At 40.2% G+C, this 16,024-nt stretch overlaps 1 protein-coding gene across 1 annotated transcript in view; it reads left to right on the top strand.

Annotated features, from left to right (window-relative positions):
* LRRC7 (leucine rich repeat containing 7) overlaps positions 1-16,024 on the top strand; it is a 78,270-nt gene that overhangs the window by 20,290 nt on the left and 41,956 nt on the right. The window contains exons 6-11 of the mRNA XM_009994589.1: positions 3,366-3,429; positions 6,782-6,856; positions 7,643-7,787; positions 9,539-9,611; positions 14,812-14,941; positions 15,335-15,450. Coding sequence (XP_009992891.1) covers positions 3,366-3,429; positions 6,782-6,856; positions 7,643-7,787; positions 9,539-9,611; positions 14,812-14,941; positions 15,335-15,450 — 603 coding nt within the window. The remainder of the gene's footprint in view (positions 1-3,365; positions 3,430-6,781; positions 6,857-7,642; positions 7,788-9,538; positions 9,612-14,811; positions 14,942-15,334; positions 15,451-16,024) is intronic.

Here is a 16,024-nt window from a genome sequence, read left to right as displayed (position 1 = left end):
TCCAGGGGGCAGGTGGTGTCTTGTGGCTGGGCTTTATAAACACTTAAACACGTGCACATGGGGAGCCAGAGCCACTAGAAGCTTTTCATCAGCTTTGACAAAGCCGTGGGTAGCTCAGCCTGGGAGAGGAAATTTGGCCCCAACTGTTACAAACGTGCATCGTGTTTCCAGTTGTGCCCCTTGGGAAGGTGCTGGGCTGCACAGGGCTTGTGTGTGTCCAGTGAATGGTGGAACTGAAAAACCTGGGGCCTCTCACAGTGCTCGTGTGCTGAATCTGGTTTCCTGTGCTGCTCAGGACTCAAACTTGCCAGCAGGATTTGTTGAAGGAGCTTTTGGGAATGTTTAAATCATTTTCATGGCTTCAGTGGAGAGTTTTTGCCCTGCCTGCCTGCTTTTCAAAGGTGCCAAACTGATTTGTTTTAAGCAAAAATATTTTGATTTCCAAAGCAGAAACTGGTGAATTTTGACTAGGGAAGTGTAACCAGTTTTGGAAAACTCCAAATCCAATCTTGCAAACACTTGCTGGCAGGGAGGGCCCAAACCAGTGCAAAGAATTCTTCTCAAGTTAATGAGATTCTGGACGGCATTAAGAGTGTCCAGAATCATCAAGTTTGCAATTACAAATGTAATTATTTACTCTATTGGGTTCAATTAATTAAAAAAAAAAGTGTATGCAATATTTACAACTAGTAGCTAAGTGTCAGGAATCTAAACTAGGTTAATAACAAATCAATTAAGATGCAATAGTGAAAGTTTTCAGAGGAGTAAGACCAAATGTGAACATGTCTGGGGGGGGGGGGTGACTCAGAGAGAAGGGGGGTGTGAATGAGCTGCCCCAAGTGTGTTGCAGCTTTTAATGGACTTCCTTTTTCTTTGGCTGTGTACAAGCTCAGCCAGCTTTTGCAAGACATTGCCAAAGAGAGCAGAGGGGTTAAAAATATTTTTCACTCTCCCTTATTATTTTAATGGTGATGATAATCTAAAGTGGAGTCCTTTTGGGCAGAGTGTGGAGCGCTCACCTTGTGCAGGGGTTGTCCTGGCAGAACAGTCACTGCTTCTTGAACAGCTCCCAGCCTGCCAGATGCTCTTCCATACCAAGGATTACCTTTAAAAGATACAATATTTTCATTGTTCCTTCTGGTTTTATGGCAATAATAATTCAAGGTAATGAATACTAGAAGAATAAAAATGCAGCAGGAAGCAGGTTGGGAATTGAGGAGGATGAATCAGTATGTTACTGACATGGAGCTCTGTGGAGAGCACATAGGAAGTCTCTCTCTGTTGAAGAACATGTGTGCTCCATCCTGGCTGATCACAGTTATATTAATGGCTACTGTTTAGGAACAGTGTCAGATTTAACTCCTCCAGGCTTAAACTACAACATGGTGTTTTGTGCCTTGCAGTAAACAATGAGTTGTTCCTTTTTTTCTTAACTTTAATGTAGGTGCTAACCCCTTCAGAGCTGTGTGGGCAGCTCGTGTTCCTCTGAGCAAACAAACAAGAAGTGTCTGTCACCTTTTTGTCTCAAAGATATTTGTGACAATTTATCAAATGTGTTGGGAAATATATTGGAAAAGAGACATGGAGTAGTTGTGGGATGGGAAAAAGAAAAAGAAAAAACATGCAACAGTGAGCTTGAGTGAGGAAGAAATAGGTGAGGTATCAAAATGCATTTAAAAGAAGTAAAGTGATCATGAATTAATCTGTGTTAGGGTGATTGTCAGCAAAGAGAGAGGAGATGATTCTGAAAGTGAACTGTGGCTGTTCCTGAGCATTTCCCAAGCACAAATGGTCAAGTGGCTGGGTTTCAAAGATTTGTTGGGAAACTGAGATTGTGCAAAACAGGACAGAAGAAGAACAGTAATGAATAAGTAGAAAGATGAATACGTAGAAGGACATTTCAGAAAGCCATAAAGGTTTGGACAGTCACAGAAGGCACTAAGCAATCAATAATACAGGATACCAGTAATTTCACAGTACTGGTAACACCAGTTTCAAAGGACTTTAGGGACTGACATTGCACTTTCCAAAACCGTTGTGTAAATGCTGTGTTTGAAAATACTGTAAATTATGTTAGATGAAAGACATCAGCCTGAATGTGGTTCAGTGCTGACCTATTTGCCCAAAAGGTCTAGATACATTTTATCAGCTTCTCTGTACAGAACATCCATTTCTCTAAGGTAAAGAGGTGCATCTCATACCTGATCATAATTTGTGACTTGATTTGTATTCTTCAATTGAAGTTATGCTGAAAGTAAAGAAATACAGCAGGTTAGTGGAAGTGTCTGTTTAACAAAGGAAATCTGGTAAAGAATAGAACTTCTTAAACTTATATTTGTTTATTTGTTTATCTAACAGTCCTGGTGTGTCTATCTAGCAAGAAATGTTTCACTCTGCTACTGGAGAATGGCATTTCTATTTTTTTCCCCTATTTTAAAAAAACTAACAGCAAACTTTGCTTGTAATAAAAACATAGCAGTGTTTTCTGTCTAGCCCCATCACAACCTCTTTTTTGCCATAATTTACCTGCTAAAACAGGTCTATGTTTTTTAGCCATGAAATCTTTGGTAGTCAGATTTACCTCTGATAAAAATTGCAGAGATAAAATGGCTGATATTTTAGATCACATCAATTAAGACTGTGCTAATTTCTTTATTGGGATCTCATCTGATTACTTTAGAAGGCCTCTGAACTGACTGTTGCAGTTAATGCTAAATTACTTTTGGTTTTTTTTTGCCATCACCACCAAAATCCAGTATGGTGTTTAGAGCATATTGATCCACCAGGGTTTAGGGAGAAATTCTTAAGTAATATCTCACTTTTCTTTCACTGTTTCAGTCACCTGAGCCCAAGCAGTGAAAGTGTCTTTTTTGGCTGTTAGTGATCAGCCAAAGATGGAAATTAGATTATTCCTCATTTAAAGCCCTTCACTGCATGAAGTGTTGGAAAGGCTTGCATCTCAGATTGGTCATTTAATTAAAAATCTCTGTTCTGTTGTTTATCTGCCTACAGGGAGAGAGTTTCCATAAGATGCTGGCAGACAGCAAGTGTCACTACATACCCTATAAATATTTACCATCCCTTTTATAGATATAGCATGGGTCATTTTCCTTGAGAAACCATGTAAATTTACACAAATATTTTCTGTTTATTTTTACACAAAAGCAATTGCTGCCTTTTTCATTCAAGAACCTTGGCTCCTGTCTTGAAGTTTGTGTGTATTGTTATCTTTTGCAGCAGCATCAGCCTGATGTAATTCTTCTTGCAGTGACATTACCATTTGAGCTTTATTTTTATCTAGACAAGACTTGACTGACATTCTGCAAGTCACAATTTAATCTTGGGTATCTCCTAATCTGTTACAGGTCAATGCACAAACTGACTCAGCTGGAGAGACTTGATCTGGGCAATAATGAGTTCTCTGAACTGGTAAGAAATGCACCATTTTAAAATAGAAAGCCTGTGTGGTTTGGATGTTCTGTGTATGGGACATTAACTGAAAAGGCCTTATTGTGCTGTGGCCACGTGCTCTGGTCACATTTCCTGGTGGAACAGAAGATGGATCATGGTTCAGGGGTTGAATGTTGCTAATACAATATTCTTCATCCACATCAGGCTTCTGCAGTTCAGATCAAGGTCACAGATGATTCTCTGAGCTGGAAAACTTCAGCGTGGGATGAAATGTTGATCTTAATACAAATACTTGTGTATATTATGTATCCTGCAAATATTAGCAATTTCTATTAGCTGAAGTAAATTTTGGACTCCAAAAGCAGTTTCTGTCCCTACCTCTTATCTCTCTAAGATGAGAATTATGTTCCCTGAGGTTTAAAGCATTTGGGAATTTTCTCAAATATCAGTGTAGAAAATAATCACGTTCCCCTCTGGAATGTTTCTGCTGTGTCTGTAGGAATCAACACTTCTCAGAAGCAGCAGGAGGGGGGTTACACTGTGGTTTAAACTGGGCTGATTTTTAAGCAGAGCTTAATGACCTCATCCTGCAGGAACTTGGAGTATGTGAAGAGAAGCAAAACTTACAAAAACTGCTGCCTCAGCCTTTTTGACACCTCTCACTGCTGGGGCTGCTTGGGAGGGCTTCTGCTTTGGTAGGACTCCAAATTAATGCTGTGACACTCACTACTGCACTGACAGCAGAATAAATGTCTGTGTGTACCTCACCCACCAACAGCCTGGCCAGTGACTGGTAAACCCTGTCAGCTCAACCACCTCCAGAGCTAGAGAAGAACAATTGCAAAAACAGTTCTGCTGCATCAGGGCTTCCAGTTTTATGAGGCTGATATTTCCTGCAGCTTTTCTTAAAATTAAGATAATTTCACTTTTTACACATTTGGAAGTGTCACCCAGCAGTAGAAAGCTGTAGCAAAGAGTCTGCATCTGGTTTATAGCTAGTGCTTCTACCTCTGTTAATGTTTACTAATTTATGCTGCTATGCAGGAGGAAATAGATGGTTTTAACTCAGATTTTTAATTAAAAGTAGAAACACTTTGCATAGGTAAATAGAATTAGATGTTCCAAAGTGGTATTTAGGATTTTGATCAAAAGAAATATACAGACCTGGATTCAGAGTGTGTCTTTTTTGGGCGTGGTTTGGTTTTCTAGTCTTAGTTTGAAACGACTTGAACATCATTCTGTGTGAGTTGTAGCATATTGCTCCTAAGACCAGCAAAGCAGGAGGCCAGTGGCCCCACGCTGCTGGCAGGGCCGGGCTCCCTGACTTGATACATTTTTCAGGAAGCTGGGCCAAAACTGCATGAACTAGAATCAAATGCCTGAAGCCAAATGGATGCAAGGGAGGAGCAGGGATCTACAGAGATGTTGCAGGAAAAGGGGTGCTAGTTTAAACCAGATCACCTGGAAAAAAGGGTGGAAAGCTCCTGTTTTCAGGGGTTCTGAAAATCTCGTTTGTGTTCCTTCTTCTTGGAGAACAATACTGGCTAGAACTCTGGGGGTGTGGAAGAGCTGAGTTTCTTTGAGTCCTTCCCTGGATTATTGAAAACCTCCCTGTGCACCAGGAGACTCTGCTTTTCACTCAGACAGTCTGGAGCAATAGGTTTGGGCTTGAGAGGAAAGGTAGCTGTAAAAATTGAGTTATTATGTTCATTCATTTTCTGGAAACAAGGTTACACACGTCATGAGGTTAGTGTTCCTAGAACAGAAATTGTCACTTCCAAAATAGCAGCCATGTTCAAGGGGCTTCATGTAATGAAGGAGGGACGAGGTAATTCAGTGTCCCAGGGCTCCAGGAAACGTGGAGTGTTAAATCCCAAGGGATTTCCAACAGAGACAAATTAGAAGTGTTTAATATCTCTTATCAAAAGACTGGTGAGATGTCATCTGAATTAGGGTGGGCCCTAATCCATACTCCAGGAATTTCAAATCCAGCTCTTGTGCCCACAGCACAGGAGTGAGCTGCTGCCTTGGAGAAGGGCCTCTGCCTAATGAGAGGAATTTAAAAGAAAATTGAAGTTGAGAGGGGAAATTATGATTATCCATAATAAACTTAGTCAGGGAACACTCTGGAGGAATAAAGAACCATTAATCATCACAGGAAGAAATAGTCTTAAATGACCATTAATTAATTTAGCCTGGAAATTAGAAGTGGTTTTGACCATTAAAGAAGAACGTAATTTCAATAGAATTAGCCAAGGCAAAATAAATTATCTTCAACATTTTCACTAAGCATTTTTTAACAGAAACACATTCTGAGGCAACATAGAAAACTGGAGGATTGACCTGTCCAGATCTGGGCAACTGGAAAATCATACTTCTTTTGGGAATTGCACCATTCCAAGGAACTTAGACCATGAGAGATAATAAGACACCTCTCCTAAGCTCCGGGAATGCGAGACAGATAAAATTGTTTCTAGCTGTGTTGAAATAATTCCAGCAAAACAATACTACAGACTTCTAAAATGCTAGAGTCTGATTTACTCAGAACCAAATTAAATACTTAATATCAGTTTCTGGCAGACTTTGAAAAAAATCCCTACAACTTTAAAGAGCTGAGGCAAATGGAAAGTCTTGTTTTCCCTGTGAATCAAGTGTTTCATGAAAAGGAAACTGCTGCTTAAGTTGAAAGATAGAAATATTTGTGACCTGATAATTCTTGATTTTCACAGCTGTGCTGAATGAGCAGTGATTTGGGGAATTACCTTTTTCAGTTTCACTAACTTCCTATAGTGTTGAAAAGAATAGAACATCTTAGATTAAAGCTTAATGTTGTAATTTTAAGGGTTGATCATTGCATAACAGAATTTGAACTGCTGGATGTGATAATTGCAGACATTAAATCATCCATAAATGGGGTTTTATCCAGGGAAGTGTTCAGCAATATGCCTCTGTTAAGCTATTTCCAAGGCTATAAATCATGGCAGAGTTTAACAAGTGCTGCAGGATGAGATTTGGTCTCTTTCACTGCCTTGTTTCTGAAGCTCCACAGTTCTCCCTTCTCTTCTTTGCCTGGTTCATGGATTACATGCTGCCAGGAGAGTGCAGGAGAGAACAGGAACTGCTCAGGAGTTCTTAGGTTTATTCATCTCTTTTCAAGAGAGTTCTTGAATTGCATAAGTTTTGAAAAAGAGCTACAGTGGTTAAATGAATGACATGAGCACACTGTTCAGGTGATTATCTGGAAGTCTGATGAGGGCTCTCAAAAAAGGAAGGTGAGAAGGGAATCTTGTTAAGAAGATATTAATTTGTATTTCTCTAACAGAAGCAGTGATTTCTTTAGCTCTCCCTAATGCTATATTCTTTTCCTCAGCCTGAGGTTCTCGAACAAATACAAAATCTAAAGGAATTGTGGATGGACAACAATTCTTTGCAAATACTACCTGGGGTATGAACATTTATTTTATGTAATCAAATTACTCTGTGAGGTCTTTACCTTGCAGGAAATAACTGCATGTGCATTTCCTTGACTGGGTGCATATTCCTAGTTCCCATAGTCATTAATTATTATAAAGAAATAAAAGTCTCAGCATAGCCATCCATAGGAAAACCTTTTAAATGTTGTTATGACATGATACTGTCTGAATGGGGCTGTGCCTGTTTTATTGAATTGTTGGGTATACTTTTCATGGCAAGGGGAAGGGGCTTCCTGTTGTCTCCTCAGTCACCCTGCAATAACCAGCAGTTTTATCAGAACCCAGATGATGTTACAGGGCAGTTAACCACTGCATTCACAAAAGGGTGCTCTTGGGTTAACCACTCATCATGGAACTAGTTACAAAATTCAGAGAATTTGATGCAGGAAGCTTTGCCTGTGTGTCTGGCTCCAGGGACCTGAAGGACAGCTGAGTAGGTCTGAAGTGTCCCTTGGGTCTGTGTCCAGCTGAAGAAATAGCAGAGCTGCATGACTGAGAACTCAAACGTTCAGCAGACTTAATGAATCTGGAACACATTAATTAGTTTGGTAGGTGTCATTTTCAGTTCCTTTTGCAGTGGCCTGAGCAGGGAGGCTGTGAGACCATCCCTGGTGCTGCTTCAGTGAAACAACTCCTGAAAAAAGGGTGCTGAGAGAACTGAATATAAGCCTGTATTGCTGTTGTTGTCTTTAATTAAACTTAGAAACTGGCACACAGTGTGGACCTGTTGAAGTAACACTTTGTAACGTGCTATTAAGTCTATAGGGAAGTTAAAACAGCTCGTGTACCTGGATGTGTCAAAAAACAGGATAGAAACTGTGGATTTGGACATCTCAGGATGTGAAGGACTTGAAGATCTCCTGTTGTCATCCAATATGTTGCAGCAACTGCCAGACTCTATAGGTGAGGAAAGCTTAGGATTTCTTGTAATCTTTTACAGCTGAGGATTCAATTTATGTGTTTTTTTTGTTTGTGTTTTTGTTTGTTTGTTTGTTTGTTTTGTAATGATGAGACTTTGTAATTACTGGAACAGGAACTGCCATTAAATTCCAAAGGAGTTTGGAACATCTGTATCTGGACAGTCCATGAAGACCATTTTGTAAAGTCAGGAAAAAAATCCATGGTTAGAAGGGATTGATTATTCTGATTTGCTATTTTAAAGAAAATAAGCAACAGAAGTCATAATTGATCCCATCTAAATTAGAAAGTAAGCATAAATGGTAACAGTGAGAAGCTCTAGAAGGGAACTGCTGCTCTCACATACAGCAGTGCAATTCCAGCTGGGAGCACCAAACAAGGGAAGAGTTCAAACTACTATTTTATTTATTTCTTTTCTATGTAATTCTTGAATTTTGGCTTTATGTGCATTTCTGATCTACACCTGCAGGTTGACTTTAAGAGGGCATAAAGCTCCTGCAGAAAGGAATAAATGTTTCCATTGGAGATTACCCATCCTTGCAATTAGATCTATTCAGTTCTCATTTCCACATACATGTTACTGAATGGTAATAGATTTAAAGATGCTGTTAAATTTCCAAATATTTTGTTAAATGAAAGCAAAACGAGTGATTCTTAAGGCTGCATTTTCAGAGGAGAGCTTGCTGGAATTCATTTAGGTGGAACTTTTTTCTCTTAAAAGGAAATTTTCAAGAAATGTAGATGTACCCTTGAACATGTTGATTTTGAAAAGGTTTTCAACAAACATGTTCTGCAGCTGAAATGTGCAGTGTTTCTACTGTCACTTTGATTACACTTCTTGTTTGCTTCAGCTTTCATATCATGGCACATTCAGTTTAACATTTTTCTCTGTATTAGTGCTTCATTTCTCTAACTCCCAATATTAGAAATAAACATTTAAAAGATTCTATTTCAGTATATCCAGAATTCTTTCAGAGAAAAAAACAGATTTTGAAATGCTAATAAGTTTCAGCAGGTGGAAATCTTTTTCTAGCACAGTGATGGAATATTTTTCCCATTTTTTCTGTCTTATTTGTCTGGTTTTTGCTGGTATGCACTGGTAAAGCAGGTGTTTCATTCCCTTCTTGGTACATTACCCTGTTATGCATCTGCTTGCATTCAGAGAATTACATTAAGTATAATTAATACATATAATTCTTACATGTATTATACTATATATAATAATTATTTAAAAGATGAGAATTAACTGCAGATGCAAGTGCATTCAGAATTGATTCTGGTTTTCAGTCTCCTCCTGGTTTTCTGTCTCTACCCCCATATTGTGGAGTTTTATAAACTCACCACTTACTTGAGATCACATTCCTGATGCCCTCTCATGGCCTGGCAACCTTTTAGCCAAGGCAACAGGGCTTGAATTCCATTAAAACATTAATAGATTAGTAGAAATACTTCTCTTCCTGCACACGTAGGATACTAGTATTTTAATTTTACCATTCTTTCAAGACCCCAGAATATTACACTTGCAGTCCATCTTTACATTTAATCAGTGTTTCATTTTGATGAAACACATATTCAATAGGATGAGAAGCTGTCTGTGCACTGTCCTATATACAGATGTTTGCTAAGAGCTGGACCAGAGTTATTCAGTGATAGGAATCATTGTTTGTTTAAGGAGAAAAATTAAAAAGATGAGTGTGAAATATTTTTCTACTTCTTCTCCCTTACCTGTTTTGCAGGACTGCTGAAAAGGCTTACCACTTTAAAGGTGGATGACAATCAGCTCACAATTTTGCCCAATGCAATTGGAAAGTGAGTATAAGTCTCATGATTTTCAACATCAAGTAAAATGTGTTTTCCCTTCTGCTTGCAGCATGTGGGCTTTGAAAAATAAAATACCTAAGACAAAGTTGTACTGAATTCTGGAATAATTTTGAATTGCCCACCTAACACCCAGTTTATAACATTTAAATTTGGACCAACACTGTTACTTCTGTGGACTTCTACTGGTGTAAGTAATAAGATGAAATGTGTCACATTTTCCAAGAAAAAGAACAAAGATGTTTTCTGTATGAATCACTTGCCATTTAGAAGATTAGAGCAGCAACAGTAGAAGAAATAGAAGGATTTGGGGGAATACGTCTGTTTCTATGGCAACAGCCAGTAGTTGACTCTGAAAAGAAAATGCCTGGAAACCTCTTATGTATGAAGATTTCTTCAAGTAATGAAGTAGCACAAATGAAAAAGGCATGGCAGTTTCATAGGTGTATACATCAAATGGGAAAGCAGCACATTAGTCATCTCATTAGGAAGAGCACTCACCGTGCCCTTCAGCTGTGGCTTTCCCAGGTATGACACGTTCAGTGGTGCAAAGTTCTGTCGTGCTCTGCTGGGTGTCTGAGCTTCTTGCTAAAGGGAATCTGCCATTTATTGTAAAATTCCAGGTGGAAACAAGCCCATCTCCAATGCTGGAAACAGGTGATTCTCTCTATTGTTTTGCACTGCATTTATCCCTCTCTGGCAGAACGTTGGTGTTTTGCAGGATTCCTCTTCCTCTACATACTTTACCCGTTGGTGTTTTGCAGGATTCCTCTTCCTCTAGCATTTGAAATGCTACATAAACTGATAAAAAATTCAGAATACATGATCCCTGGCTGCCTTCCCCAGCTGCTGCTCTAGTGTTCTCATCATCCCCTTGCAGGAGCAGCAGAATTTGTGCAGAAGAAATGGGGCTCAGCCTGAGTACTGATGATCTGCCTGGTGTGGCTGCACACACGGTTACACCATCTCTACCAGTTCTGTGCCAGCAGCAAGAGACACTGGGAATGGGGCAGCAGTGAGCAGGGCTGCACCCAGACCTGCCTTCATCTCAGCACAAAACCCTTTCTCCTTTCAGCAGCTGTAGCTCAACAAGCTATTACATTACAAGTAATTTTCTTCAGCCAGTGCTGTTCTGGGGCATCCAAAATTAAAGGCTAGGAAGGCTTCATTTACTCCTGTGCAGAAATGGGGTAATAGAGTGAGGTCTCTAGAACAGAAATAGTCTCTCACCTTCACAGCCAGTGCTTTTGTAGTGATGATTTCAATAATTATTTAGTTGCTGGTGTGCCAGTCAGGAAAAAAAATATCCAAATTTGTGAACTATTGCAACGGCAGCAACTGAAAGCTGAGGTTTGCTTACCATGCTGGGCTTCTTGCAGTGTCTTTGTGCTTGTGTGATAGTCATGGATAACACTGCAAGTTGGTTATGCAAAGCACAACAGGGGCAACCCTATAAGCATGGGGTAGCAATCCTGATAGGCAAGGGGGGCTCCTAAGGCTCAAAGCTGAGCTGGACATTGTGCAGAAAGGTTCACATAATGTCCAGCATCATCTTGATCAATTTTGGGGGTACATTTTTAAACACTGTCCTCAAGGTGCTTTCTCAAGGTGCTTTCTCATGTGTTGAATTGTTCAAATTGGAGGAGAACTCCCCCTTTTTTTCCTTCTTTTATTTTTTTCCTTTTTTACCTAATACCTGTTCATTATTGTTTGTCTTGGAGCCTTAATTGCCTCTGTAAAGCTGCACACTGCTGCTCTAAATGGTGCCTATGCAGAGCAGTAGGCTAATCACCTAGTGTTATCACATTATTTTTGAGTGCTTGGTTGTGCTTTTTAAATGAAATACTTGCTCTCCTTTAATGAGGACCGTCTCTCCCACATCAAAATGAAGTTCCTGTCTCTGACTCATCCATTTGGATAGTTTCCTACTGGGTCCCTTTCTCCTAAATGATAGTTGTAGTGCCCACTGCAGAGTGGATTATTGCCACACAAAGATTAGCAGTGTGGAGGAGGGAACTCTCCCTCCAGGGACCAATTTCATGATGAGGCACAGAGCTCTTCAACCCTGTCTGAGGCAATGTTGCTAACAGGGAACTGCCACCCTCAGTTTTTGCAGCCTTGTTTGAAGGACAAGCCTCTAAGTGGCATTTAGAGTTTGACTCTAAACTGTGCAAGACGCAGTAGACCCAGCCCCATAAAACATCCCCCATCATATCAGTGAATTCACACTGATTAAATACTTTAGCAAACTGGACCCAAAGACTGGAGGACCTGAGAGAATGGCTGTGATCCCACTTGGTGGTAGGAAAGTGTCAGGAGGGCAGTGGTGACACAAAAGCACAGATCAGTGGTGACCCTGACAGAGATACTGGTGCTGTAGCTCAAGAGCCAGTGTGGTGTGTTCCATGAGTGTGTTGTACTTGTCTCCAGTCTGTACCATATCTGACAGTACCAGGTGCTGCAACTGAAAGTGCAAACTCTTGTTGCTGTGTCTGCAAAATTCCTTTTGCCTGGAGCTGGATAGATGGTGGGTATCAGTAACACTTGAAATTTAGGGTGCTGTGGCTGTAGGGAGAAAAGAGCTGACTGCAATGGGGCTGAGATGGGATGGAACTGCTCTTTTATTCATGGCTGTCGTGATTCTTCAAGAATGTCTCTCTACTCATCTGTCTAAAAATATTCCTCCTCTACCTTAGGACATGTGCTGTGAGCTGCCTCCTTTCAGTGGGTGCCAAACCGAACAGCAGGTGCAGATCTGATTTTTGTCTGCCTTTTTGAAACCTGTCAAGAATAATCTGAATTTAGCCCAAGAAGGCAGTGAGGTTAATGATTTTTTAGCTAAATTAGCATTGGTGGATTTACAGTTGGTATTGTCGACCTCCTTTCATGCTCAATCCATGATGAATGAAAAATCACTTTGTGAAGTGTGTATTTTTTGAACGGCGGTAGTGATAGAGATAAAGTTGAGTTCCACACTGCCTTGGTTGTTTTTATTGTGGCCATCTTCATTTGTCTGCTGCTGGTGTCATTAGGAAGGAAAGAAGCTGAGGATCTCTGTGCCAGACAATGCCTTTCAAAGAAAATTGCTCGGTGTGATAAAGTCGTTCCTCCCCGTCGGGGAAACGTCCGCAGTTTCAGTGCAGAGTCTCCAGTTTTCCCATTGCCACTGGACACATGGCAGGGCTCCACTAGCTTGTCTGTTTCCAAGCCTTTCTGGGTGTGTGAGCAGAAGCAGGATAAGTGTGTGCATCTTGCAATGTAATGAGCCTTCCAGCTGGACTTTGCACTGCCCAGCACATACTCTCTACAAAGCAGGTGAATGCGACTGAATTTTGACTTGACTGAAACTGTTTTGTATCTAGTTTGAAAGAAATTGTGGTGGATACAAAACCTGTATTAAAGAAAAGCTGTAAGCAAACCTGGCAGAGCTCTTGGATATATTCCATGCATCTCTCTCCCTAATCACTGTATGACTCACTTTGGCTTTTCAGTCTACTGAAATGCATCAATTAGAGAAAAGTTCTGAAAATTCCACGTTAGGAACAGCTATTTCTGGCTTTATGTTTCATTAAATTGGAAGCCTGAAAGACCTTTTCTAATTAGGAAACTGGAATAAAGGGAAATTAGACATAGAGTGGAGGTCCAGTCTTGCATCTGTGACTCCTTATAAACAGTAAGGAGTAAGGTTTGTAGCAGAGGTAAATCTTTAGTCAGATGTACCAAAATATCTGGAAAAATAAACAGACCATCATCTGGGCACCTGATCCCTTCATCAGTGCACAGAGAGATGGCAAACATTCAGGGAAAAAAAAATAAGGGCTTACCATTTAACCTTACTATTAATTAAAGCACTGGAGAGAAAAAGCTAGTACATGTGGAGCAAGAAAAAAGGTGTTTGTAATGGGTCACAGCACTTGCATTTCATGAGCTGGATGAGCAGAACAATGTTCATTTCAAGACTGTGTGCAGCCAGCCTGGCTTTGCAGAGATTCAGTAGATATTTCTTCTTACTACTTGTATGTGTGTGTTTGTGCATAATGCATATGTAATGTGTATATATTTATATAGAATAGTGTATCTAGTTCATAAAATATCTATTACATATGTATTCCTGGCCTGGAGTGTTACTTGCAGTAGCAGAGCTCAAGTGGGGGTGTAAATCACTGCAGGTTGATGTTTGGGTGGTGCCTGATGCCACCCTCTGCCTTCAGGGAAAAGGGGACACTCAGAGTCCTGAGGGTTGCGTGACAGGCTGGGACAGGGTCCTGAAGAGCAGGAAATGCTTCTGAGGGCTGTTTTGTACCAATGATAAAATGCAGGAGCATTTGAGTGCCAGGTCCATGCACCAGGGAGCTGAGGTTTCTGGTGCTGGGGCTGACTGCTGTTCCACTGGGGATGCTGTTGGCTCTCTCTGCTTCATCCTCTCTCCTGAAAACATGGTTACGTGGGGGGAAGGTCAGGTCTCTTTCTTTCCACAATTTGACAGCAGGTAGCAATCTAGGAAAAGGGATACAAGACAGAAATTGAGATTGTTTCATGTTTTTTCAGAGAGAACTTGGGTGTCAGAAGCTTATTTACTTAGTCAGTCCCTGCCACAGAGGTCCCCTTTGGGGATCACTTCTCAGCCAGCCTCCTCAGCATGTCAGCTCTTCTACAAAAGCTGTGTCCAACTGCAACAGGCTGAGATTACTTTGAGTTTGGATCATCTTCTATCACTACTGATCTGTATGAGAAACGGTGTCAAGTGCATCAGCTGGAAGGTGCCCTGGAGGCAATTTCTGCTTCCCTCCCCTTTGCCCTCTCCCGTGGTATTTCCTTACCTGTTGTCTGTTGTTGTTAGGATCATAAACTTCTTGGCTTGATTCTTCACCTTAGTATGAATTTCCTTGATAACTGTCTGTTTGAAGCACTTAGAATACTTCCTCACTACAAAAAGTAAGGATGGTAATGTGGAGGAACTAAGGGGCCTTTCTTAAACTGCCTTACTGGGTAAGATTGGTTGAGTGTCTCTAGCAGTTCCTAAAAGCATATTATTGTAGGCTTCTCCTGGGGAAATCTGCCATGAAGGTTCCCTCTTCAGGGCCTGATGTCTGTAGTAGTGTGGCACTTCAAAACTTTCAAAGGTTTTAGATTGTTGATTTTTGTTACCTAGCCCTTGTATAGCATCTAACAAATGTGTTTACAATTTCAGTTTATCTTTATTAGAAGAATTTGACTGCAGCTGCAATGAGTTGGAGTCCTTGCCTTCCACCATTGGCTACCTTCACAACCTGAGGACCTTGGCTGTGGATGAGAATTTCCTTCCTGAGCTGCCCCGAGAAGTGAGAACCTGATTCTCCTTTTTAAGTTACAGATTGCAATGTTTTGTGGTAGCCTTAAGTTTTCATCCCTGCTCAGACACAATATCCAGTAAAGCAACTGCTTCTGCATGATGTGGAAAACCAAATCTTTCTTACATACTCAATAGTAAAACAGTAAAATCAGTGAATTCCTAAATTTATGTGTGAAGGTGATAGTGTCACTCACAGGAGTAGTGTGAGTAGCCCCAGGCATTTCCCTGCTGGTGCTGACAATGGGAGGGTGTTCTCTGCCTACAGAGTCTGTGTTCTCTGCCTTTTGTTGGTCATAGTAAAAATTGGGCCACCTCCTGGCATAAAAAATTAAATTTTGTCAAAGAAGGTTTCCTAGCATCTTTGGTGTTTTCTTCCCTGTAGATTGGAAGCTGTAAAAACGTCACCGTGATGTCTCTGCGCTCTAACAAGCTGGAATTTCTCCCTGATGAAATTGGTCAGATGCAGAAACTGAGAGTGTTAAATCTGAGTGATAACAGGTACAGTTCACATCACTTTGCTATCCCATTAGTAAAATGTATTTTTTTAAAAAATATTATTAGGTATTTGTGAAAACACATTGACATAAAATATTTTAAAATATGAACATTCTATTTCAAATTACTTTATTGAAACTATTTAATCCATAAGGAAAAAAAAAATCTTTATTATTTGGTCTTTGTTCCACTGATATCCAAAGAAAAACATGAATGGAGCCAAGATCTGAGTGTGTTTTCATGGATGAAAACCTCTTTGCTTCTTTTATCTCCTGCTGATTCCACAGGGAAGTGTGAAATTTGCATTTAAAATTCTATGTGACTTCGTAATATTTAACGATTCAAAAGTTGTAGCAAAAAGATATGTAGGAAATCATTCTGTGCCAGAACTCTAGCATCTTATCCTGACTGCACTGAAATCAAAAGAAAATTCTCTCTTTCCTTTAGCAGAGCAAAAGTTTTGTTGAAAAACCAAATCATTCTGTTCTCATGCACGTGACTATTGCTCTGAGAAATAGGATGCTTAAAATGGGCCTTTCTTGTTAGTCACCTGTGCTGCCACAGGTGTCAGGAAAGA

This window comes from Chaetura pelagica, unplaced genomic scaffold (genome assembly GCF_000747805.2).
Source record: "Chaetura pelagica isolate M959 unplaced genomic scaffold, ChaPel_1.0 scaffold243, whole genome shotgun sequence".
NCBI lineage: Eukaryota > Metazoa > Chordata > Aves > Apodiformes > Apodidae > Chaetura > Chaetura pelagica.
The sequence above is the reverse complement of the archived record's forward strand: the minus strand, read 5'-3'. Positions and strand labels throughout refer to the sequence as shown.